This window comes from Tupaia chinensis, unplaced genomic scaffold, assembly GCF_000334495.1.
Source record: "Tupaia chinensis unplaced genomic scaffold, TupChi_1.0 Scaffold143836_2, whole genome shotgun sequence".
Lineage (NCBI taxonomy): Eukaryota > Metazoa > Chordata > Mammalia > Scandentia > Tupaiidae > Tupaia > Tupaia belangeri.
The window spans coordinates 1,188,796-1,215,165 of NW_006203687.1; the positions used below are offsets into that span (position 1 = coordinate 1,188,796).

General features: G+C 39.5%; 1 protein-coding gene across 1 annotated transcript in view; it reads left to right on the forward strand.

The window, feature by feature from the left end:
• The window catches only part of DNAH5 (dynein axonemal heavy chain 5), a 306,494-nt gene that overhangs the window by 264,023 nt on the left and 16,101 nt on the right, over nucleotides 1–26,370 (forward strand). The window contains exons 73-81 of the mRNA XM_027767025.1: nucleotides 3,061–3,182; nucleotides 5,199–5,348; nucleotides 10,772–11,017; nucleotides 14,835–15,054; nucleotides 17,089–17,294; nucleotides 18,425–18,628; nucleotides 20,419–20,634; nucleotides 23,086–23,298; nucleotides 25,973–26,125. Coding sequence (XP_027622826.1) covers nucleotides 3,061–3,182; nucleotides 5,199–5,348; nucleotides 10,772–11,017; nucleotides 14,835–15,054; nucleotides 17,089–17,294; nucleotides 18,425–18,628; nucleotides 20,419–20,634; nucleotides 23,086–23,298; nucleotides 25,973–26,125 — 1,730 coding nt within the window. The remainder of the gene's footprint in view (nucleotides 1–3,060; nucleotides 3,183–5,198; nucleotides 5,349–10,771; nucleotides 11,018–14,834; nucleotides 15,055–17,088; nucleotides 17,295–18,424; nucleotides 18,629–20,418; nucleotides 20,635–23,085; nucleotides 23,299–25,972; nucleotides 26,126–26,370) is intronic.

Consider the following 26,370-nt stretch of genomic DNA (forward strand, 5'->3'; position numbering starts at 1 on the left):
AAACAATGCATGGATTTCCAATTTTTTTTTTTGCACTGATATAAACTCATTCTTTAACTGTGTTTTTTTTTTTTTTTTCCCCATAAACCTTTAACTCCCCTTGTAAATACAATAAATACTTTGTACATACACATACATATCTGGGAGTCAATTAGGTCATGGGGGCGGACTTCTCATCAAAGGAATTCATATCCATGGTAGAGGATCAAGGGAGACTCCTCGGCCTTTCCACCACGTGAAGTTGTAGTCAGGACATGCCCTTCTGTGACCCAGGTAGGGGTCATCAGACTCCAAATCTGCCACTGCCTGTATTTTAACTGTCTCCACGCTGTGATAAATAAATTCCACCTGTTTATAAGTGAAGTATCACCCAGATGTGCTATTCTGTTATAGCAACCCCATAGCTGCTAAAACAGGCAGTTGTTCTAACTGGTGGCAACAGTGTTTGACTGGTGTTTGCCCATCATGGCAGGGGGAGGACCAGCGTGGAGTCTTTCTCAGTCTGCCCTAGCTATGCACTTAGTATGTGCAGTACAGCATGTACAGATTTTTCACTGTAAGCACGTTATACATTTTATAAAGTATTGTGTTAAAATCTTAAACTTACTTTTTCTCCCAAAGCAAGAATTTGAGGGAAAAAAGGGAATGGTGTAATTCTCAAATCATCTTGAGAATTTAATTTGAAGTTTCCCTTTCTCAGCTATTTGTTTATCAAGAATTGGTTTAGTATGGTACCGTGCTATCCAGGAATCTGTCTTCTTCTGCCAAATTGCAATATTTTCAATCTCCCATTGTTCATTTTGGGGCAAGCAGGATATTCATGACTATGTTGCCCTCTACTAAACAATGAATAACACTCTGGCCTGCAAGGGACACCCTTTCCTTTCCTTTCCTTTCTTTTCCTTTCCTGTCCCTAACTCTCTGGGGAGTACTTTATTTTTTTCAGGTTGTTGGAAATGGACAGTTGCCATGGAAATTGGTGCAACATTTATTCAACACAATGACATTGTTCTTAGATCTTAAATTACTCCCTGGCATTAAAACACTGTTTTCATTTTATGAGTGAATATTTTCATTCAGATGCCTTCAGGCCACATTTATCTTGTGCATATATTAAGAAGGATTTGTCAAAAGATAATTTACCAGGTGGCTGTTTTAGTCCATGGTGTTGTTAATAACAGAAATACTGAAATGTATGTAATTTATGAAGAATGGAGGGTTTTTTAGCTCAGGATTTTGGAGATCCAGAGTTGAGGGTCCACATTGGCGAAGGTGTTCTTGGGGACTTTCTGCAGAGTCCCAAGGTGGCCTAGGACATCACATGGTGAGATGAAGCAATGACCTGTGTGTTGTGCCCACGTACCTGTTTCATTGCCTCTCCATCAGGACCCCGTCATGGGGGTCTTACCCTGATGACCTCAATCCTAATCACCTCCCAAAGCCTCCACCTCTTACTGTATGTAGTTAAGTACGTTTTCACATGCTTAATCTCACAACCCATTTTTAACACATGAATTTTGAGACACATCCTCAAACTATAGCAGTGGTATGCATGATGTCTACATAAAATAGAAATTGGCTCAATAGAAATCTTGAGTGCTATTATTTGTTTATAACCTACTTTATCCAGGAAATGGATTTTAAAGATGGCTAAATAGATTTGTTGTTTCTTTGAAGAAGAATGTTTAGAATGCATTTCCCCTGAAATATTGTAATGGATGTTATTTATTAAACAGTATATTATAGCCTATAGAATACTTCCTTACTCTGACTTAAAATAGACAGTTCACACAGTTTTTTTTATGAAGTGAGATACAGTAACTTTAAGAAAAAAAAGCATTATAGGAGTATGTGTGCTCATGGGGGGGGGGGGTAGAGAGAAAGACAACACCCCGTAATCTTTTTCCCTCCATTTTCATTGGATTTGCGGTATGCACATATATGCATCCAGTGTGGTTTTTAAGTCACCAAGTCTGGTACTCAAACCATGCAGCAGGCTATGTGAAATACAGCTATCTTAACTATCATGTCATTGGCTGACCCAAGAATGTCACTTTTAAGGGGTCACTTACCATTTATGGTGTTATAAGAGATAAATGATATCATATGGTACTATAAAAAGGAGAGTTAAATTCTATCTTATGTACCATTAGAATTTAGTGAGTTACGTGAGCTTAGATAAATCATTAGTGAAAATACAGGAAGGTTTGTTGCGTTGGACTGCTCAAACTTAAGTGATACAGGACAGAGACCCTGTGTGTGCTCAAAACAGATGTAAATAATATGCTGATTTATATAAAAGAATCCTTCAAACATAAGTAGTGCTCCTAATATTTGTACATTAATGTTCTACTTAAAAGTAGCTTGTGCTAACAAGCTTTTTTTTTTTAGAGATGTTTTTACTATAGGCCACATGTGCTCGCCAGAAGGAAACAGACAGAAAGTAAGAAATCACCCTCCAGTGGGGATGGCCACACTGGAATCCCTTCTCCATTCTCCTCTTGGGATTTTAGGCACATGTGCATATGCCCCCGTATGAGTTTTAAGCTTCCAGGTCTGGGACTCGAACTGCAGTTGCCTATGTGGGAGTCCAGCGATGTAACCATTATGCATCTGCCGGTCCCTCAAGCAATACTTAATATTGACAATAGTTGCAATTTAGCAACCATCTGCCACATCCTCAATTCTGTTTTGTTTATTTTATGCAAATATATTACCACACCTAGGCTTCATTATTCTCATTTTGCATATTTAGAAATCAAGGCACAGACAGGTGAGGTGGGTTAACCCATACCTTGGTCAGATTGAACTAGACAGAATCCAGTATCTGCCTGGTTTTGAAGCTATATTACTGATTATTAAACATGCTTTTCTAAAATTATCTGTTTACTAAATTTTAAATTTGAATTATTTATTATGATTTGTATATCCATGCTTAATAAATGTCAATGTAGTAAAAGAATTGAAATTAGAATAGTTTAATCAAGCATTTTTACTAAATACATTGTTTTATAGTAAAGAAAGACAAATCTGGTAACTTTGTATGTTTAATTTTTAAAGGTGGTGCTTCACTGGACCTCAAAGCTTGCCCTCCTAAACCAGCGAAATGGATTCTGGACATGACATGGTTGAATTTGGTGGAACTTAGCAAACTTAGACAGTTTTCAGATGTCCTTGACCAGGTAACCTGTGTTTTGAATAAACCTAAGCTAATGTCGTGGTGAACAGCTTTCTAATTTATCTGTAGATATATTTGTGGAAGAGAAATTTAATATTGTTACTCTTAAAATGGTATTGCATGTGCAGGACCTTCCTTACAGCTCACCTGCACTCTGATAAGATATACTCCAGCCTCTGCAGCATGGGCTTGCAGAAAGATGTACCCAGGAAATTTAGCCCATGCTGACCAAGGCGGAGTGTGAGCAGCAGCAATTGGAGGCCCACAGTAGAACAACCGATAGGTGTTAGGTTAAATAACTAGATGAACTTAAAAGGTTTTGGGTTTGTTCTAGAGATTAAATGAAACAACAAAATGAAACAAAACAACCATGAACAGCCTTCCTTTCAATCCTAAATTTCCTTTCTTGCCTCTCATTCTCCCCCTCTCCTTTTTCTTCCCCTGCTCCTCTCATCTCACTATTGTATTTGGGCATCAGATATGAATTTTATTTAAATGCCTCTTATCTTTGGAAGCTATCATGTTTCCAGAATCAGCCAGTTCCTGATGAATTTTGCATGTGTTAGAATTATGGAAGTTGGGCACAGAGAGTTGAGTTGGGAGAAGCTTGGAAACAGGTTCTTGAAATTCAGGCAACTACAGAGAAGTGAGGTTAGCAGCAATGTGGCTTTATCCATCTTTGAGTTGAAGGCTTGTTTTGACCGTGACATATCCTAAGGTTTGTTCTTGACTTTCCCAGTTTAGGTTTTGGCTTACCGGTGATGTTACTACCATGTACTAGGAGCATAAGCCATTCTTTTGAGTTAAATAACTGTTTGAGGAGATACTAAGTCACCCATTTTACCCCTATGAGGTGACCACCAGTGACTTTTCCTGGATCACTGTCTTTATGGAAGTTGCTGCCTTCTGGAGATGGCATCTTAATACCTGAAATCCCTTTACATTGTGTAATCTTTCATGAATGAAAGGAGTTTTTATTTTGTTTTTACTTGATACTTTATAAATATCAACCTGGAGTAAGTTTCCCTTTGACAGGATCCAAGAAACACACTTGATACTTTTTTTTTGGGGGGGGGGAGAGGTTTTCACTATAGGGCGCATGTGCTCGCCAGCCAAACAGAGAGAGACATAGAGACAGAAAGCGAGAAATCACCCCCTAGGGGGGATGGTCACGCCGTAATCCCTTCTCCTCCATTCTTCTCTCGGGATCTTGGGCACGCATGCACATGCGCCTGGCGTGAGTTTTAAGCTACTGGGTCTGGGACACGAACGGCGGTCAACTACGTGGGAGTCCAGCGACATAGCCATTATGCTAACTGCTGGTTCCCCACACTTGATACTTTAATCAAAGGGAATATACCAGAGAAAGTAAGTTATATTTACCTCTAGAAATTACTTAACATTCAGTGTTTCCATGTAGTGCTTGTCTCTCTTTGGTTATAAAACTCCAGAAGAAGATGTAGTGTGTCTTTTTATCATTTACCAATGGTCTATTATTTGTTTGATGATTATATTAAGTGGTATATTTCAAACTACTTTAGATGAATAACTATTCACCTAAAAGCTGTTTGGTCAATAAGAAACATATATTAAATACCATCTTTGATACCAGGAATCATCTCAGCAAATGAGTCCATCTAAGTAAATGAGATTTGGTTCCTAACATGAGAAGATTTTGGGGAGCAGATGAGACTTCCCGAAGTAATGACAACAAATTTCCATTGATTTCCTTATTCTTTACAAATTCACTACTACAGAGGCGAAGAGGAAACAAAGCATCTCAGGACTCTTCTTCTTTAACACCAGCTGTTATCTGATGTTAACACAGATTGATTTGGAAGCCAATTACATGTGACTTTATCACAATTTTGGCAGTAGAATATAAAATTTAAAAAAATAGTCCAGAAATATGATTCACCTATGTCTGGAATGGTCAGAGGTTTCATGAAAAATAGCTGTGAACTATTACTGGAAGATTTTTGCATGACATGGCAACTTTCTGATTCCATGGTATTTTTAGATATCAAGAAATGAGAAAATGTGGAAAAATTGGTTCGATAAGGAAAACCCTGAGGAGGAACCTCTTCCAAATGCTTATGATAAATCTCTTGACTGCTTCCGACGTCTTCTCCTTATTAGATCCTGGTGTCCTGACAGAACTATCGCCCAGGTAAAAAGTGCATATTAAAGAGAAAAATAGAATATTTTAAGAAGTTTTTTTATATTTAAAGAGATATTTTGTGTGTTAATTCTGAAGAGAACTTTCTCGTAGGCTTCTATATGATTTTCTAGCAGTCCAAATGTGAAAAATAAAAAAGTAAACAGCAAATAAATGTACTGGAATGTACATTTGGCCTAAGTGATTTATTAACGTTCCTTGATCCAAGTAGTGCTTTTCTCATTTACCCAAAAGTGAATGAGAAAATGGTGATGCTAAGGTTGACACACAGGTAGAACATAAAGGTAATGTATTATCCTACTGTAACATTTTGTATTAACTCAAAAATGATATGGTGACTCCATTTTGTTAGTAGTAAAACAATGTTTCTTTTTCATAAAGCTATTTTTAAAAATTTATGATACAGAGGAGACCAGCAGATGGCATAGTGGTTATGTTGCTGAACTCTCATGTGGCTGGCCATGCTTCAAGTTATGGAGCCAGTGGCTTGAAACTTATGCCAGGTGCATGTATGTGCATGCCTACCAAGATCCTGGGAGGAGAGTGGAGGAGAAGGGATTGCAGCATGGTCATCTTCCCCTGGGGTGTGATTTCTCACTTTCTCTTTCACTGTCTCTGTCTCTCAGGCAAATGCATGTGCCATAAGGCAAAACCTTCTCAATTTTTTTTTAATGAGAGAGCATGTGCATGAGAAAGAGAGAGAGAGAGAGAGAGGGATGAGAGAGAGAGAGAGAGAGAGAGAGAGAGAGGGTGAGCGAGCAGTGGCTTCTACAGAGCTTACTTATTTTGTGATCACCTTTCTCCAGTCCTCTGCCCTGCCTTCCAGGACACTGGGCATGTGCCAGTAATGTTCTCAGGTGGATGGGGCCAGGAACTTGTACTGTGCTTGGCATGTGGCTTACAGGTCTGTGGTCCAGTATGCTACGTCTGCACACACAAGGTGGGCCAACAATATTTCCTTAAGGAGGAAGAATGTAAAGGTATCAGGGAGAAAAGTAGACAGGAGACAGGACACATGTCCAAACTCACAGTCATTTCCCATGAAAATGCCGCAACTCTAGATGTAAGAAAGTAGATTTCTACATGGTTTTGATGTGAATCTTATCTCTAGAAGATTCATCTTACAGACTTTTAATCTGCTGGCCCATGATCTTGGCAATTTACCACGAAAAGACTTGTGTCTTGCCTTCACAATTAAAAGTCCAATTCTAATATCCAGTTCAGGTAAAGTTCTAAAGGCTTTTTCAAATAAGCTATGGCATAACAGCAGGCTGGAGTTTGTAATAGAATGCAGGATGTTTTCCCTTTGCTCTCCAGGGGGAGTGTTAAAACTTACGGCAAAACCACCTTCAAGTCCACATAGGTTCTGTGGAATCATGAAAATGACTAGATTCAATGATTTATTGAAAAGAGGAAAATGAGTTTTGCAACTCCGGGCTCTAAGATCACCCTTCCTTTCAGGAGTTCTTCTCAGTTTCATTACTTTTATCCTGCCCAGATGAATTGTCACACAGTTGCCTTATTTAAGGGCACTGAGGAAAGGAGAGCTTGAGTATTTCTTCCTTCTTTCTTTTTTTATCATAGACAATTTTATTTGGGTCAATGCTGATATTTAAGTCTTCAAAGCTCCTTTGTAACTTTGACATCTTGATCATGACTCAGTCATCCCTCGGCAGACAGAGCTGGGGCCTCCTAGCTGGCCCCCTTTCATCCCGCCGTGCCTGCTCTAGTCCATCCCGTACACTGTAGAAGTGGAAAGATTGTGCCATTCTTTGGCCTTTCAAGTCCTGCAATGGCTCCCTTTGGTGCTTATGATAGTGTCTGAGTTCTAAATAAGCTCTAGCTAACAACTCTGGGAAAATGCTCCCTCCCCCGAAGTCCTGCTTCTTGCTTTAGGTTCCTTTCATGATTTTCAGCCTGACAACTTGGGAAGTATGTGAGGTCTGCAAAGTAAGTACTTCTAGTCCCCACTCCCATAAACAGCACCAGGCTGTGCATTGCTTCTCTGCATCTTGGCTGAGCGTTACTGTCCTCATCAGGAGACGTTCAGCTTCTTGGGTGCAAGAATGCTGCATTGTCCAGGTGTCTGATGCTACAGACACGTTGTGTCTCAAAAGTACTCAACAAGGGAGATCATACAGGTGAGGAGGTTTATATGCCCATTCCCCCCCTACTCAATGGTTGGATCTGTTTCATTGGGATCAGATATTGGGAAAAGATATTCTTTAGATTTGAGTGAAGAATAACCTGAGAAAATGGGACACCCTTGTTTCCATTCATACCACTGAGGTGTCAACTTTCTTTGGAGATCAGCCACGCTGAGGTCTGGTCGGCCCACACCTGAACTGTCTTTTCTGTGAGGTTTTCTGGTCATTCCTCTGTCCCCAGTTAGTGACGTGGTCTTTTCTGCTCCAAGGACTCTGCCTGTGTGCCCTCTGTATGGAGCACTTACTGATGTGACCCACCTCACTGTCCCTTTGCCTTGCTAAATATCACTTATCACCCAAGCAGCAGCTCATATGTTCCTGCAAGATTAATAGTTTTGTCCTTTCATGTCACACTGCAAGCTATCAACTCTTAAAATGAGTTTATTTTCTATTACTTGCTCAATGTCTGTCTCATCCTTAGGAGAAACAAGCTCTCGAAGGATAGGGTCACTTGTTCACGGCTCTGTCTATAAAACTTGTGATCTGCCTGGTACAGAGGAGCAGATTGTGGTCTAAGCCTCATACCTGTTGGGAGAGGGAGAATATCTGGGATGGGAAGACCCAGCAATGACTGGGCCTTTTCCCTGCTGCCCCAGGGAGATAATGCAGGGTTTTGAATCAAAGTTGAAATGAAGACAAAGAAACACACTCTTAGTGGGACATCTATGCATGGTTTAAAATCCACGCCTGCTACATTGGGGGCTCATCCAGAAATGCTGAGTATCTTAGGTAATACATATTTGCATCACAACCACTCTGTAATCCTTAGACCTAGGACTGTGGCTGTGACCTTATTTTAGACTGTCCCTTTTCCAGGAACAGGGATATCATGGCCAGAGAGGACCCCCCCAGTTGTAATTCCCATTATAATCAAAATAGCCTTCCTCATTGTCTATTCTAGGAGTTGGCAATTAGTGCTCAACAATAAAATTTGTCATTGCCTGTTTATGTACATCTCATGAGCTAAGAATGGTTTTTATATGTTTGAATGTCTGGAAAAAAATCACTAGAAGAATAATATTTTGGTATTCTGGGGAATTATATAGCATTCCAATGCCAGTGTGTATAAAGTTTTATTGGAACGTGGCCATGCTCACTTGCTTGTGACTGCTTTTGTGCTATGACGGCAGTGCTGAGTAGTTGTGGCAGAGACATTAAGCTGGCAAAGCCCAGAGTATTTGCCACTTGCTTATGAATGGTTGGTGACTGCTTTTATGCTATGACGGCAGTGCTGAGTAGTTGTGGCAGAGACATTAAGCTGGCAAAGCCCAGAGTATTTGCCGTCTGACCTCTGATATACACTAGCCTGCTGACACCTGGCTGGGATGGCAGTGTCATGTTGGGTCAGTGCTGAGTTGGAGGGCAGCACTGGTACTTTTGAGCTACCTGGAGTAGGAAACTCTGAGTCTTGAGGAGGTGCTCTATAGAGATGCTGCAATGATGGCAGGTCTCCTTGACTGAGAACAACTGCAGCTGTGGGATGCCTGTGTCCAGCTTTGAAGGCTTCCCTGATCACAAAGTTCATGCTTCAGTAACTGTGACTGAATGTGCATAGAATGGACTTTGAGGAAGTGAAAAAAATCTTGTCAGCAAACTTTTAAAATATCAGTCAGAAGGTGGCAGGAAAATGTGTGGGCATTTATACATCCTCTGAATTAACCACGTTAGGTAAGAGACTTTGACAGTGGATCTGACCAACCTAGAAAAAATATTAAGAGATACAAAAATAAGTGTCATCTGGGCTCCCGGTTTAAATGGAGAAAACACCACCTCAGAAAATTCCCCAGTAACTTACTTAGTAAAGGAGGTGAAGGTAGGAATCAGGATGGGGCAGAGGGGCCATTCTTATGAGTGAAGGGTCCTAGCACTGCTGGGCACTGATTGAGTATTTCTTTCTTTCTTTTCTATTTTTTCCTTTTCTTTCTTTTTTCTTTTTCTTTCTTTTCTTTCTTTTTCTTTTCTTTTCTATTTTTTTTTAGAGGTTTTTCCCATAGGATGCATATGCTCACTGGGGAGAGAGAGAGACAGAGACAGTGAGAGGGAAAGCGAGAAATCACCCAGGATGGGTAGCCATGCTACAATCCCTTCTCCATTCTCTTCCTGGAATGTTGGGTGTGCACACACATGCACCTGGTGTGATTTTCAAGCCAACAGGTCCAGACTTGAACTGCAGTCAACCATGTGGGCGTCCAGCAACATAAACACCATACCATCTGCTGGTCCCTGATTGGATATTTCATTATCACTGGCCTACTCTTGCCAGCAAGGGCTGTGAATGCCACTTCTTGGTCTTCTAGAAGCCAGGTAGGATGACTTTCTCTGAAATCCTCTAGAAATAGTTGCCAAGGCAGGAAAACCTGCATACTGTATACTCTATTTTTTATAGCAAGAAGCAGCTGGTGTACAGAGTCATTAATCCTATTACCTATTAAGTCCTAGGCATTGTACTGCTTACTTTATTATTTAAATGTGTATGTGTTTACTTGAAGCAGCCTATATTATTATTTAGTTTTAAGATTTATTATTTTTTATGCATAGCAAGAAGCAGCCAGTGTACTGAAATGGGTTCCAGACCAGGAACCATCCATCTTGGGTTCTGATCTTTCTCTTCTTGTTGGTAAACTCAGAGAGGTCCTGGGATGCAAACCCAGAACCATTCCCGTGTGAGTTCAGTTGTGTTACCAAGATGCCACCAGCTGCTCCCATGAGTTCTGATTTTTTAACTGTTTGATTTTGTGTTTGGTGAGTAACACAGCCTTCCTTTTACAGAATGAAGGTATAGACAAATAAAAAAGAATAAATCGGAGTCTTATTTTTATCAGGGTTACCTTGTGTATCACAGATATAACCTAGAAGAATGAACTTTGGAAACCACACTGCATTTTTTTTTTAGTAGGTTTTTTCATAGTGTGCGTGCATTCAACAGAGAGACAGAGACAGAGAGAGGGAAAGTGAGAAATCATCCTTCTGCCCTGCTGGGGAATGGCCATGCCACAATCCCTTCTCGTCCATTCTCCTCTCAGGATTTTGGGCACACACACACATGTGCCTGGTGAGGTTTTCAGACTTCCAGGTCAAGGACTCAAACTGCAGTGGGCCATGTGGGAGTCTAGCACCACCACACCACCTGCTGGCCGCTCCTTACACTACACTTTTTCTTGAAGGAATCACAAGGGTTTTTTTTGACTGTTGTACTATTTTTATCAGGCCCGCAAGTACATCATGGACTCTATGGGAGAGAATTATGCAGAAGGAGTTATCCTGGATCTGGAAAAGACGTGGGAGGAATCTGATCCACGCACGCCACTCATCTGTCTCCTGTCCATGGGCTCAGACCCCACGGATTCCATCATCGCCTTAGGGAAGAGACTGAAACTAGAAACCCGCTATGTGTCCATGGGCCAGGGTCAGGAGGTCCACGCTCGCAAGCTCTTGCAGCAAACAATGGCCAATGTAAGGACAAGATGTTGGCTTTTGTGTTAGGCTGCTGATATTCCAGGTTATGGAATAGCAATGCAGGAAAGAATTTGAGAATCATTGACAGTTTAAATGGACATGCTGCATGCTATTTTCTGAACAGGGAAGGGAATGATGCCTGTAAGAAAATTTTCGTGGCAAATTAGACACACGTTTATAAGTTTCATGCTGTGTCTTGACTTACATGAAAAGCTTACCCAATAAGAACACTGTATTTCTCAATTACTGTGCCTAATGTAGATATTACTGTACTTAGAATGAAAAACACTAATGCATCAGTTGAGTTAGCTCAATGAAACCATTCCACAGTTTACATATTTCTAAACATCATGTTGTATGCCATAAATATATTTAATTTTTATCTGTCAACTTAAAACATTAAAATATCAGGCCAGACTTGGTGGCATAGTGGTAATCCACACTCGGCCATACTGAGGCCATGTGGGAAGTTCTTGGGTTTGAGTCTTGAGGTCTTCCATGTACTGCAAGTGTTAGGACTCATATTGGATCCTGGCTGGCTTAGACTTGCAGTAGGATTGTGGAGTGAAGGCCCTATTGGAGGAGCCTGCCTTTCTCTCTCTCTCTCTCTCTCTCTCTCTGTTTCCTGGCGTCATAAATAAATAGATTTTTAAAAAATTTAAAAATTAAAAAAATTAAAAATACTAACATTAACAGGACATTTGATTTGAATTTAAAATAATTATGTAACTCATAATTATAGTTTTAAGTAGATATGTTAGAATATAACACATTTTTAATCTTCAATTTATCTATTTTTTCTGCTTAGTAGTTTAATTTTAATTAAATTTCTTTCTTTCTTTCTTTCTTTCTTTCTTTCTTTCTTTCTTTCTTTCTTTCTTTTTAATATTGCCAGAGGGTGTGTGCACTTACCAGAGAAAGAAAGTGAGAGAAAGAGAGAGAGAGAGAAAGTTAGAAAGCACCTCCAGTGGGAAATGATCATGCTGCAAACCTTTATCTTCCATTTCTCCTTCCTTTTGGGACTTTGGGATGCACACTCACAGGATTAGGATGCTTCTCAATCTGTTCAGTCTGGTACTAGAACTGCACAGTTGGCCATGTGGGATCTGGCTGCCTTAACTACCATACCAGGCTAGTCCTCAAATAAAATAATTTAAAAAATCTTTATTGTCATTAGCAAATTTGTAACTTGTCAGAAATAATAGTATTTCTGGGCTGGACTCCTGGCCTATTGGTTAAGGGAACTAGATCCTACATGGCTCATTGCAGTTTGAATCCTAATCCCAGTGGCTTGAAAAATATGCTGAGCACATACGTATGCATGCCGCAAATCCTGACAGGATGCTGAAATGGAGGAGAAGGCATTACGGTATGATCATACTCCAGTGGATGGTGTTGTGTTCTCCCTCTCTCTCTGTCCTTTTTTGAGAGCATGTGTGCCCTCTAGCACTAAAATAAAAATATACATTAAAAAATGGTTTTGCCAAAGTGGCTATATTATAAGTTTTGAGGCAATATGACAGGGTTAACAAAATAGGCAAGGATGGAAAGTGGATATTCTACTCGGTAAGAAGAGAACAGAATATTTAACACGAAACCTGGCAATGGCCATGAAATACCGTCAGCTAAGGTACTCCATGGGTGGAGATGGAGCAGCAGAGCTCTCACCTAAGAAACTTACATTGGCATTCACTTCTATGCTGGATAAAGGAAGCAACCAAAGCCTTTTGTTATGTTCTGTATTAAATTTTTTATTTTGAATTGCAGGGAATGTCTACATTTTTCCAAAGGTAAAAACTAGATGATTTATGGAGCAGTGCTATATTTTTCTGGACAAAATCTAAGGGAATATGTAAAATTCATAAATTGCCAGTTTTATGTGTAACTATACCAAGATCTGGTATCTGGTTTGTTCATTGGGAAGAAAAACAATTCATGTATCAATAACTCAATAATTGTATCCATGACTCAAATGACTCAAAGCAAATGATAGGAAAATACCTACACATGGTGATCTGGACATTGTAGATGATTTTAGCAAAAATATAGATTAGATAGAACTGAAGAAATAGTTATTTCATGATCCCAAATTTTGCATGAGTTGCTTTACAGAAATAATATTTTTATACTTATGGAATTATTTATGCAAAAGGTATTCTTTTCTAAGGCTCTTGTTTCTAGAGTGATCAGATTTCCAAAAAGTTCTTCATTCTTTTTTTTCGAGAGGTTTTTGCTATAGGGCGTATGCGCTTGCCACTTGAGGGTATATGCCCAGTTGCAAGAATTCTGAAAACTCAGTGACAGGAGGGGTGTGTAGCTGATCTCAAAATTTAGTAGGTAGGAAACAGGTGGCGACAGAGTGGAAATGCAACTGGACCCACATAAGAAAGGTCATGGGTTCATGTTCCAGACCACTCTGAGCCCATGCTTCAGACAGGCTGAGAAAATGGATAAATGGAAGCAAGAAGACCCTTTTGGGGATGCCTGTCTTTCTTTCTCAGGAATTAAACAAATACAAATTTTAAAAATGTAGTAGATAAGCTTCCTTTCACTATTTCCTTAATGTGCTGGTGTTCTCCAGTCCAGACCTTGTCTATTTTGCCATCTAAAAAACATCAGCTTCACCTGTCTGAATAGGGGAGACAGGCCTTTGTTGGGGTCTGACCTTTCAGTCTTCCTCTTTTAGCCCATCTTGTCTGCCTCCCCCACCCAGAGGAATTTGGAAGCCCTGTTCTAGAGTAGTTTGGGAGTTACAGGGTACAAATCAGGTTACACATTATGTCTCTAATGTCAATTTAGGATTCAGCTTTCTTAAGTTTATTTTAAATGTTGTTGCTATGTCTTTACCTGGACATTCTTTGTCTTTAAAAGTTCATTCCTTTAAACAAAATCGCTTGGCATGGTCATTCCCCCTGGGGGGATGGTTTCCCAAATCCTCTCTCTCTGATAGGTGCATGTACCCTAAAAACCAAAACAAAACAAGTTCCTTGATGGTAGTTTTAATGAAATTTGGAGGAAACTGAGTTAAATGAATGTTCTCAGTCAATGATCTTCACTTGAAAGTACATTATTTCTTTTCATGTTTTACTTCAGTTATTTTACTATTTTTAAAGAATATTTATTTAATTTTATTAATTGTTATTATTATTTTTAAATTTGTTATTGGGCAAGTGTAATCACCAGAGAAAGAGAGCAAGTGAGAAAAAGTGAGAAAGCAGGCTGCCAGGTCCAGGACTCAAACCAGTTGGCTGTGTGAGAATCTAGTGCCCTACCACTACGCCACCTGCTGGCCCCTTACATCAGTTATTTTCATGAATGCTACCATATACTGTTATTGCAGTTGGCATGCTAATGTGCAGTGGGATATATGCACAGGATAAGGAAAAAATATAGCTTATCTCAAACATTATTGTATTTTTAGCTTTGACCTAGATTAATTTTAACATAGTGTGCCTTTCTATTAATTTTTTTTTTGGGGGGGAGGTTTTTGCTATAAGGCGCAAGTGTGCTTGCCAGGAAGACAGAGAGAGACAGAGAGACAGAAAGTGAGAAATCACCCTCCAGGAGGGATGGCCATGCAGCAATCCCTTCTCGTCCATTCTCTTGTTGGGATCTTGGGCAAGCATGCACATGCGCCTGGTGTGAGTTTAAGCCACTGGGTCTGGGACTTGAATCATGGTCGGCTACGTGGGAGTCCGGCGACATAGCCATTATAGCAACTGCTGTTACCTCTACTAAATTTTAATTAGTTAGTTTCTAAAGGACATAGGGTAAAATACCAAATAGCTGGATTTCCTTTTGTTGTTCTTGACAGGGAGGTTGGGCCCTTCTGCAGAACTGCCATCTGGGACTTGATTTCATGGATGAGCTAATGGACACAGTTACAGAAACTGAGATTGTACATGATGCTTTCCGCCTGTGGATGACCACAGAGGTGCACAAGCAGTTTCCCATCACACTCCTTCAGATGTCCATTAGGTTTGCCAACGAGCCTCCACAGGGCCTCCGGGCAGGACTGAAAAGAACATATGGCGGTGAGTCAAGGAATACTTCTGCGTCTGCATGAGTTTCTTGTACTTGCATTGCTTTCTTAAGAAATTACAAAAGCAGAGTTAGCAGGATATGGCTATAACAAATAATACTGTTAGTTAACCTGAAAGGGAGGGGCTGATCCCTTGTCATGCTCTGCAAGAAGTACAGCTAGCGATGTTAGGGGGATCAGTGCTTGTAATTCTCTTCCTTCTGCTTTCCATGTTCCCAATATTGCTCCACTTAAGCTGGTGCTGGTCTCCAGCCAGACACCTGCCTTAAAAAATGTAAATATCAAACATTTCACCTACGATCTTTATGCCCCATGCCTAAAGGAGGACAGTGGCCTCTTCCAAGAGAGACATCTGAATTAAAATATAGTCTTTCTGCACTTCATGGGACCATGTGTCAGAACCAAAGCAAGTAAAAAATCAAACAGTAGCAACAAAGACAGACCAGTAAGGTTCCCCCACCCAAGGCCCAACTGAAACCGAGTTTGTTCTCTTTGCCTGTGCCTCCTCTCCTTCCTGGCTTCATGTACAGGATTTGTGGTCATGGAAAGAACATGGAACTTGGAGTCAGAAATTCTGGTTTCGGTCCATCTTGTTGACAAATACTTTGTTTTCTTGGGCGCTAGTTGCTCAAACAACCTGAATTTCAATGTTCTCATATTTAAAATAGGGATGGTAAAATCTATCCAGGAGAATTGGAATAAATTATGATTAAATAATAATAATTAAAAATGTGATTATTGCTTAAGAATAATTGTGTAATCTAATAAAAATGAAATTATAGTTATTTGATAATTATTTGAATCTGAAAAGAATGCAAAGAGATATTTTGGGAGGTTGCTTGAACTATGGAGTGTGAGCCAAAAAGCTTTTTTGATATGCAAAGTAAATGTGGAATAATGTAAAAATTAATTAATTAATTAAAAATAATAATAAACACATTTTTAATATCTATTAAATAAAAACAAAAACCAGATTTCTGCCAATCCACAAGGGAATGTAGAGAGAAAATAGAGTTGGAAGGATAACTAATGGCAGTGAAAGATACATATACATATATCTTTATCTCTATATATAAAATACATAAATAGGGGCTGGTAGGTGGCATGGTGGTTAAGGATGCTAGATTACCACATAGCTGCCTACGGTTCTAGTCCTGGACCTGGTGGCTTGTTTTCTCACTCCCCCCTACCCTGCTCTGTCTCTCTGTGGTCAAATTAAAAATAAATAAAGTTAGACAAAATAATTTTAAAAATATATAAACATATACTAATCATTATTATTTGGGAGCACATACTCAGGTTTCAATGAAATTTTATATACACTATTTTTTCCCTCAGACTTTTGCCAAAGGACACATGTGCTCACTAGAGAGAGAGAGAGGAGAGAGAGAAAGAGAGAGAGAGAGAGAGAGAAAGGGAGGGAGGGAGGGAGGGAGGGAGGGAAACTGAGAAATCACCACTAGGGGGGGAATGGCCATGCCACGGTCCCTTCTCCTCTAGTGTCCTCTCGAGATTTGGGGCACATGCATATCACCTGGTGTGTTTTTCAAGTCCCTAGATCTGGGACTTGAATCATGTTCAACCATGTGGGAGTCTAGTGCTTTAACTACCACGGTACCTACAGGCCCCATAAGTACACTATTTTAATAAATATTAAAGCAAAAGTATATGTTCCAAATAATAATGATCGTTAGCAGTAGTAATTATAGTAATAGTTGTAATGTTTATTTTAACTGTCATTATTCCTCCATCTCTATGTTATCCCCACATGACAAGATCTTGTTAGATTGGCAGAAACCGGCCTCCTGTTAGAAAGCTCTTTCTTCACCTCCCAATTCCCTTTGAAGATTTTTCGGAGAGAAATGACTCCAGACACCCCAAAATTCAATGATAATTATCATATAAATATAATAAAAGTAATTCAAAATAAGTGAAGTTTAATTTACGTAAGTAATGACTTACTTTTACAAGTAGTATGAAGTCAAGATATTTGAGAAACGATGTCTTTCACCTGACACCACAACAGGGGTGAGCCAAGACCTGCTGGACGTGAGCACCGGGGCGCAGTGGAAGCCCATGCTCTACGCCGTGGCTTTCTTGCATTCCACTGTCCAAGAGAGGCGCAAGTTCGGTCCCCTGGGGTGGAATATCCCCTATGAATTTAATCAAGCGGACTTTAATGCCACTGTGCAGTTCATCCAAAACCACTTAGATGACATGGACATCAAGAAGGTACTGGCGTGCGTGCTGCTCACATGGCCACTAGTTTGGGGTGAATCATGCCAGATGGAGGGTCTGCTGTGCTTGCAGAGTCACTTTAGGTCAAGGCAACTTGGGCCACACTTGCTTCTTGATTTCAGAGATAAAAATGAACAATTTGTAGTTGTCATTTTATTGCTCAAAAGCACGTTGACATTCCATATAATCCAACCTAAAAGGGCCTGTTTTTGAGGGGATGGGTGAAGAACTTTTTTTTTTTTGGTGGGGGGGAGAGGTTTTTTTTTTTTTTTTTTTTTTTTTTTTTTTTTTTGTGGTGCAGTTACGTGACGATACAAAAAAAATACTGATCCCAGCCATTAGGGAATTATAAGGGAGTCTCTCACTCCCTCATCAGTTAGTTTTTCAATACTACAGTTAAAGAAGAATCCTCTTCAGAAGACAAGAGTGTAGCACATGAAAAATGTCTTCTAACATTTATTTCATTGAATTCACTTTTATATCTTGCCAAGAAATTTTTTTGGGGGGGGGGAGGTTTTTTTTTTTTTTTTTTTTTTTTTTTTGCTATAGGGCACGTGCACTTGCCAGAAAGACAGAGAGACAGAGAGATAGAAAGCGAGAAATAACCCCCCAGGGGGATGGCAACGCTGCAATCCCTTCTCCTCCATTCTCCTCTCGGGGATCTTGGGTATGCACGCACATGCGCCCAACGTGACTTTAAGCCACTGGGTCCGGGACTCAAACCGTGATTGACTACATGGGAGTTCAGCGACATAGCCATTACGCTAACTGCTGGTCCCAAGAACTTGTTTTTATAAATCCTAAAGAATGAAAATGAATCTGAATTACATTTAAAGTGTGGGCTCTTTTAAGGAAGTGCCTCAATTTTCTTTAAAAGCAAATCTTTTTTGTTATTCTAAAAATATTAAAATATGAATGTATCAAGTAAGTCAATTTCGAATCATAAACATTGGCTTTGAGTGACTCAATGTTTGCCTATTTAATTTTCTTTCGGGACTTTCTCTACATTACTGATAAAGAATGAGTAATGAATGGCATTGATGATGAGTACGTAGATGTCTTGGGAGGGAACTAGCAATGACACCGTAGTTAGTTCTGTATAATTATTTTGTAATTTTCCCCAGGGTGTCTCCTGGACCACAGTCCGCTACATGATAGGAGAGATTCAATATGGAGGTAGAGTCACTGATGACTATGATAAGAGATTGTTGAACACTTTTGCTAAGGTTTGGTTCAGTGAAAGCATGTTTGGACCAGATTTCAGCTTTTATCAAGGATACAATATCCCAAAATGCAGCACAGTGGAGACCTATCTTCAATATATTCAGGTTTGTCCACTTCAGAATCTTATGCATAGAGCAAATACCTGCAGCTATTTGACCTTTTTGATATGTATTTACCCTGTATGGACTGCTCTTAAAAGAAATTTCAATGGTAAGATATGCCGATGCTTCTACTGTAGAATCTTCTTCTTATTTTTATATTCAACTTATGATGAAAATGTTCCTATTTGTTCTGAGTGTTTTGTGTGGATTCCTTCCAAACCCTCCTATTTAGCATCTTGGTGAGGAATTTTCTTTGGGGAAGCGATGTGCTAGGCAGATAGATCTAGAAGCAACCCAAATCACCTGAAGCTCTGCCTGTGAGGATTCAGCTACCACACTGCACGGCCATGGCTTCTAGGCTCAGCCTGTTCTACTTTTTCTTTTTCATCACTAGACAAGTCGTTTGATGTCTGTTCTGTCATCCTGATCTCATGGGCAGCATGTGGCAATGCCCAGGAAATGGGACTCTCAGCCTTGGCCATCTGAGCATTCCAGACTGGAGGATCCCAGGTGCAGGGCCTGTCCCATGTGTTGTGGGTGTCCAGCAGCATCTGGGCCCCTGTTCTCTAGAGACCAATAGCAACACCCTCCACAGTCATGACAACCCAGTGTCTCTCTGCAGATATTGCCAAATGTCCCCTGGTGGACAAAACAGCCCTTCACTGAAAAGCATTGCCCTAAGAAGAAATGAGCAGATTTTGATGGGAAATTTGGAAAAATGTAGGTGAAAAAGTCTGATTTTCAAGACAACTCTAGTTTCTGTCTCATTCATTAGATCATTATTTAGAAGTCTCTTTGGCCTTTATCTGGGATTTATCTCAGTGTGAGAAAATGCACACCAGTTCCCAAATGGCTAAATTTATCAGTATATTTACAGGTTTTTTTGATATATAAATGTAAGGGGTTTATCATATTTTACCACCTCTACACTTTTATTAATTCAAATTGACAAATATATTTGTCTTACTGTACTGCATGGGTCTTTAAATCATCAGCACTGAATAGAAAAAGTGCCTAGGAAGGTATAAATTTGGGGATGCCTGTGTATGTATGTATACACACTTCATTTCACAATGAAATTAAGGTAGCTCCTAAGAAGACATTATGTACAAAGGGATAAAACAGGGAAAAAGACAGGAAGGAAAAATATGAATAAGACAGTAATAAAGTTAAGGGTAAGATTCATACATCGTGTATTTGTCAAATCATAGGTATGTGTTCTCTTGCTAATGGTCGAGGGAGGTTTTTGCCTGCTTGTTCTGTTTCTGCCCGACTCTGACTCTCTCTCATTGTCTGTTCTTCTCTCTGACTTGGTTACTCTCTGAGTATTTCTGTTTTTTTCTTAGTCTGTGTCTTTTCCCCTGGGATGGAATAACACTTGCATGTACCTTATCTGGGCCATGATTGCTAAAACTGTCATTTCCAGTTATCTTATAAAAATAACTATTAGTCATACAATATTTGCTTGAACACTGGTTCAAGTTAGATTAGACTATCAGAAAACAAAACATTAATTTGCAACTTTTACTCAATCTTACATATCACATAATAAGACAGTTTCTCTGATTAAATTTTGCTTGGGGTACAGGCCTTGAAGAACCACGGGTCTACATTATGCTTCTCAATGTTAAATTTTTTTCAAGGCAACTTTTGATTCTGTTCTATAGAAATGATTGAGGTTTTTCAGCCTGACCCAAATAAGAGTATCTCGTAAGTGCTTATCCTAGTAAAAGACTTCTATTTCCTGACCCGGTACAATTAGCCTGGGCTGAACTGGAGTGTTTGTTGTTTAGAGCCTGCCTGCCTATGACAGCCCCGAGGTGTTCGGGCTGCACCCCAATGCTGACATCACCTATCAGAGCAAGCTGGCCAAGGATGTGCTGGACTCTATCCTGGGCATCCAGCCCAAGGACAGCTCTGGAGGAGGGGATGAAACCCGGGAAGCTGTGGTGGCCCGGCTGGCCGATGACATGCTGGAGAAACTGCCCCCAGACTATGGCCCATTTGAAGTGAGTCAATAAAATCCTGACAGAATGCCTGCTGTGTATATTTGGTTGAAAGAGGGAGGAAGAAAGGCAAAAGATTATTTTTCCAAAATTAAAAAATAAATCCAAAAACATTAGCTTTGTAAATAACTAAGAAAACAAGTTTTTGAGTCCATGAACATAGTTATTTTAAAATATACACAATAAAAAATTTTGGCGAGAGGACCAATCCATGACATGGCATTTAAGGTGGCAAGGTCCCACATGGTCAACCCCATGGTTGAAGTTCTGGACCTGGCAGCTAGAGAAACATGCCAGGTACATGTGTGTGCATGTCCAAGAGCCTAAAAGGAGGGAGAAAAGGAGGAGAAAGGTTTATGATGTGACCATTCCTATAAAGGGTGAATTATTGACTTCCTCCTCTATCAGTCTGTCACTCTCCAATGAGTGCATATGTCCTCTGAAGAAAACAACAAACAAACAAACCTGGTGAGAGTATTATAGATTTTTATCATCAAATAACAAGCAGGTACTAATGGGTTAGGATTGCTTTTCTAGAATCTTCTCCCAAACTATTTTATATTGTCATTCGCTTAAAGGAAAGTAATGTATTGTTAGAGTAATGTACCTGATATATTATATCTATTTATATCTCTATCTATATCTAGTGTGTGTGTGTGTGTGTGTGTGTGTGTGTGTGTGTATTTGAACACACCTTAAAATTCAGGCCTTCCCAAGACCAGCAGATGGCAGAATAGCTACGTTGCTGGACTCCCGTCTAGTCAACACTGGTTTGAGTCCCGGACCCAGTGGCTTAAACTCATGCCGGGTGCATGCGTGTGTCCGTGCCTAAGATTCAGAGAGGAGAATGGAGATGGGATTGCGGCATGGCCATCTCCCCCAGGGGGTGATTTCTCATTCTCTCTGTCTCTCTCTGTCTTTCTGGAGAGTGCACATGCCCTATAGCCAAAATTCTCCAAAGAAAAAGAAAAAAAATTCAAGCCTTCTTGATTTCAGGGGGTGGGTGGGTGGGGGGGGGTCTATGCTTAATATTATTACTTTTCTGCACCTTCATCTCACTAGTTTTAAAAATTAATAGATTTTAGTATGCAAGTGGCTTCTGAGTAAATTTACTAACATAAAAGTTAATTTTTTAGGCATTTTAGGGAAAATTGTGAAAAGATGGACCCTTTCAGTGTTTAAAATTTTTTTTATAAAACCAAAAGTAAGTGGCTTTAGGAGATGACCTGGATGGTGACACTTTGGGCTCAGAGGCATTATTTCTTTGTATATTTTCCCTTTTCCATCTGATTTTCAGAGGAATCCTGTAGCATTTTGTATCTTTAGCATCCTATTGTTTTCTTCTAAGCAGGTAATTTTGGCAGTTCATTCTATAGACTGAACTCAAGGACCTATCGTCAAGGGAATAATCTCCCTGGAAGATCTCTGATCAGTTGCTTGGAGAAAATCAATACTGTTATCTTCTTTCATAAGCCTTCTTCATTAGATAATTAGGAAAGAGGACATTCACATTAGGGGTTGAAATATTTATGAGGCAAGTAAAACTATCTGAAAATAAAATAATTATATAAATAAGTATAAGTAGTAGGATTTAGAAACCTTTGCCTCATTTTGTTGAATTTGTCAGTGTCACCTTAGGATAAAACAGCTCAACCTAGCACATTATCTGATGCATAGAAGACTATCAGTAAATACTCATAGGATGATGGATGAATGAATGGTTGGATATCTTGGTGGAAAAAAAGAGAAAGCTTTTGGACCAGCAAGTGGCGTAATGGTTATGTTGCTGGACTCCCACATAGTTTTTTTTATGGTTTGGTATTTTAAAATTCTAAAATACTTTAATAATGAATGTTGAAGTTGGCTACAAATTGAGTCCCAGACCCTATGGCTTAAAGCTCTCACAAGAGGAGACTGGAGGAGAAGGGATTGTGGAGTGGTCGTCACCCCTGGAGAGTGATTTTTCTCTCTCTGTCTCTCAGTCTCTCCAGCCAGTGTATGTGCCCTATAGCAAAAAAATCTCTCTTAAAAAAGAAAGGAGACAAAGTTTTTAAAATAGAATTCTAGTTTTTTGAGACAGCTAGCAGAAAAATTGTGTGTATACATATCTGATTGTGTATGTATGTCCATGTATGTGTTTGAGAGAGCTCCGATTGGCAGTTTGGGAATATTCTCCAGTAAGGGCATTTGCAGTTTGGCAGACTTCATGCTTGTGATCACATGTTGCACATTCTTCTGTGAGTCAATGACTGTGTGTTCTTCTCCATAGCAGAAACATTTGGGCTGGTCATCAAACACTGTTTCTTTTATTTATCCTTTCTTCTGCATTTGAAAAAAAATTAAAACTTTCTTCTTTATGGAATTGTAAAAATTTGGGCTTGTTCAAATGCCCCAGGGCACCAGCTCCATGAAATTATTAGTAAATGTCTAAGTTTCAGTGTGTCTCCATGGCAGGTAAAAGAGAGGCTGCAAAAGATGGGACCATTCCAGCCAATGAACATCTTCCTCAGACAGGAGATAGAAAGGATGCAGAGAGTACTCAGCCTTGTCCGCAGCACCCTGACTGAGCTCAAACTTGCTATTGACGGCACCATCATCATGAGTGAAAATCTACGCGACGCATTGGATTGCATGTTTGATGCCAGGATCCCTGCTTGGTGGAAAAAAGTACAGATAAGCCTGCTTTTATTCTGCCTAATCACTTATTGTTGTGAATGGTTGTAACTGGCAAGTGGAAAGCATCTAAAGATAATTTACTTAAAATGGTTCTTTTGCTTAAGGACTAATCCCCTTATAGCCGTGTATTTTTAGATTGTAGGCAGGGAAGAAAATTATTTAGCAAATCCCACGTTTCAGGTGCTCTTCTAGGCAATTTGTAAGTGTTATTTAATTTAAAATTTGCATGTTATTGCCTTTATTTTTACAGATGAGGAATTTGAAGTTGGGAAAGTTTAAGTCTTTTTTTTTTTCTGATAACACATCTAAGAAGTCCACGGATCAGAATTTAAATCCAATTCTCTTGGACCCCAAACATGACATTAATTGTGTAAAAGGAAATGTACCTAGACAAAAAAAGTCACATCAGGAAGACAAAAATTCCCTGTTGTGTCTTGAAACATAGTGTGGAGTGTGTATGTCTCAAAAATAACAAGACAATTCATTGGTTTTAGGTTTATTTCTCCCAAGAAAAGAGGTAGAGAGGAAGGAAAAGAGAGAGGGAGACAGTTACCTTCCAACAGGGTCTTCATGCCGTGATCCACCCTCAGCCTTAACCAGCCGTGATCACAGCATATGCACGCTCACCTGGTGTGTGCAGAGGCCTCGGGATGGGGCTCTAAGAGCTTCTCATCAGGGTCCACTTGCGTTACTGCTATGCTATTGTCAGGCCTCAACAAGACAAAACCTTAACAGTATGCTTGCTGATTACTTGTTGGTAATTGTGCTGAAGATGGACAGGGTTTTAAGAAATAACTTCCAAAAACAAACAAACAAAAGAAATAACTTCCCTCTTGGAGAAATAAAAGAATTCTTGAGTGTCTTTGTATTTAGGAAAATAAATGTGTTTTAGGAGAGGACATTTGAGGGATGAAATGTAAATGACATTCTGCTCTTCGTGCCATATTTAAGTGTGTGTGCATGTATGTGTATGTATGTGTGTGGTATATACTAGGGAGAGTGTTCACTTGCCAGAGAGGCAGAAGAGAGGAGGAAAGTGAGAAAGCACCCACAAGAAGATGGTCACACCACAAACCCTTTTCTTCCCTTTGTCCTCTTAGGATTTGGGGCAGACAAGCCTGGTGAATTTTTCAAGTTGCTAGGTCTGGGATTTGAACTGTGCAGTTGGCCATGTGGGATCCAGCTGCCTTAGTCACCACACCACTTGCTGGCCCTACATTATAATATTTTTATTCAGGCTTTTATTCTATTCAACTTATTATCAGTCTTTTTAATTTCAGTAGTGCTTGAAAAATAGGCAAATTAATTCTTAACACATTTGAAATTCGAGTGGTATACCTAGTCAGGTTGGTTACTCTATTTGTTCATACATAAAATACTGCACTTTGGTTCAGTGTTATAATGTGTGATCTAGAGATACCAGTGCAGTTGCTGACATTAATAACATACTCATGCCAATTGTCATAGTGGGAATTACCAAAGCGATTTCAGGGAGAAAGGTAGACGTAGTGAACGCAAATAATTTGTGCATGATGCAAGAGCCTGGGTTTTCATTTCTGCTACTTCATGAGAGGAAATAAAAGTGTACCATTAAGTAACAAAACATCAGAAGACTGCAATTGTTTATCTCATTAGAAATAAGTGGTGGTGGGGGAACCAGCAGTTAGCGTAATGGCTATGTTGCTGGACTCGCACGTAGTCAACCGCGGTTCACTTCCCGGACCCGGTGGCTTAAAACTCACGCCGGGCGCGTGTGCGTGCCCAAGATCCCGAGAGGAGAATGGAAGAGAAGGGATTGCGTCGTGACCATCCCCCCTGGGGGGTGATTTCTCGCTTTCTGTCTCTATGTCTCTGTTGGGTGAGCAAACGCGCCCTATAGTGAAAATCTCTCTAAAAAAAAAAAAAAAAAAGAAAAGAAAGAAGTAGAGGTCCAGTGCAGTGGTAGCACAATGCTCTGCAATGCTGGAAACCATATGGAAGATCAGGGTTCAGTACCTAGGTTGACCCTTTCAGGCTGGATGCGTACACGAGTGCCTGTGATCCTGGCTACCTGGGGAAGTTGGGGAGATTATTGTGGCATGGAGTGATCCCTTAGAGGGTGCTGGTCTCTTTTTTCCTCTCTGTCTCTTATTATACTAGTACATAAACTTATAAAAAAGTGGAAAGGAGAAAGCCTTCTATGATGCATTATCTAAAGAATATAAAGCATTGATGATTTATCTTGATGAGAGCATGAACATACCTTTGTACACAGAAATCCCATTTTGTATTTTATTTATTGAAGTTGTAGCTTAATGAAAAATGGTGGAAACTTGTTAAATGTAATTCATTAAATTGTTTTGATTCCTTTACAGCACAACCGGTGATTAATATATTTGTATTTAAAAGGTGATTCTATTAACCTCAGACGTCGTAAACAGCTCTGTGAATTGATCTAATACTTATGTGATGATTAGCTGGTGCTATCATATCTCAATATCTTTAATGAGAAAAAATAATTTGAAAAGCTTACATTTGGAATTCAAGGGAAATCTCTTACCTAATAACTTTTTCATTGTAAAAGTGAAATTAATTTTTTGTCTTTATTTTGTCCTGGTGAATATAGCCAGTTTATACAGCAGACTTAAGCTTATATTAATTAGTTGTTTTAATGTATTTACTTCAGGCTTCTTGGGTTTCAAGTACACTGGGTTTCTGGTTTACTGAACTTATAGAAAGGAACTGCCAGTTCACCTCCTGGGTTTTCAATGATCGACCCCACTGCTTTTGGATGACAGGCTTTTTTAACCCCCAAGGATTTTTAACTGCAATGCGACAGGTAATAGCTCTGACTTGCACCCATTGTGTTATTGTAATTTTCTTCGACAAGGTTTTCTTCTTTCATTATGGGTTTAAAGAACATAATAAGACAGAGAATGACTGTCTCTTTTTGGTATGAGCAGTCACATTATGAGGAACATAAATCCAGCCTGTTCTCAGGCTGCTGGCTTGAATGTAAACATATTTATTTTGTACTTGATTTGATTTGATATTTATTTAAACAATAAATGGCTAAATAAGGAC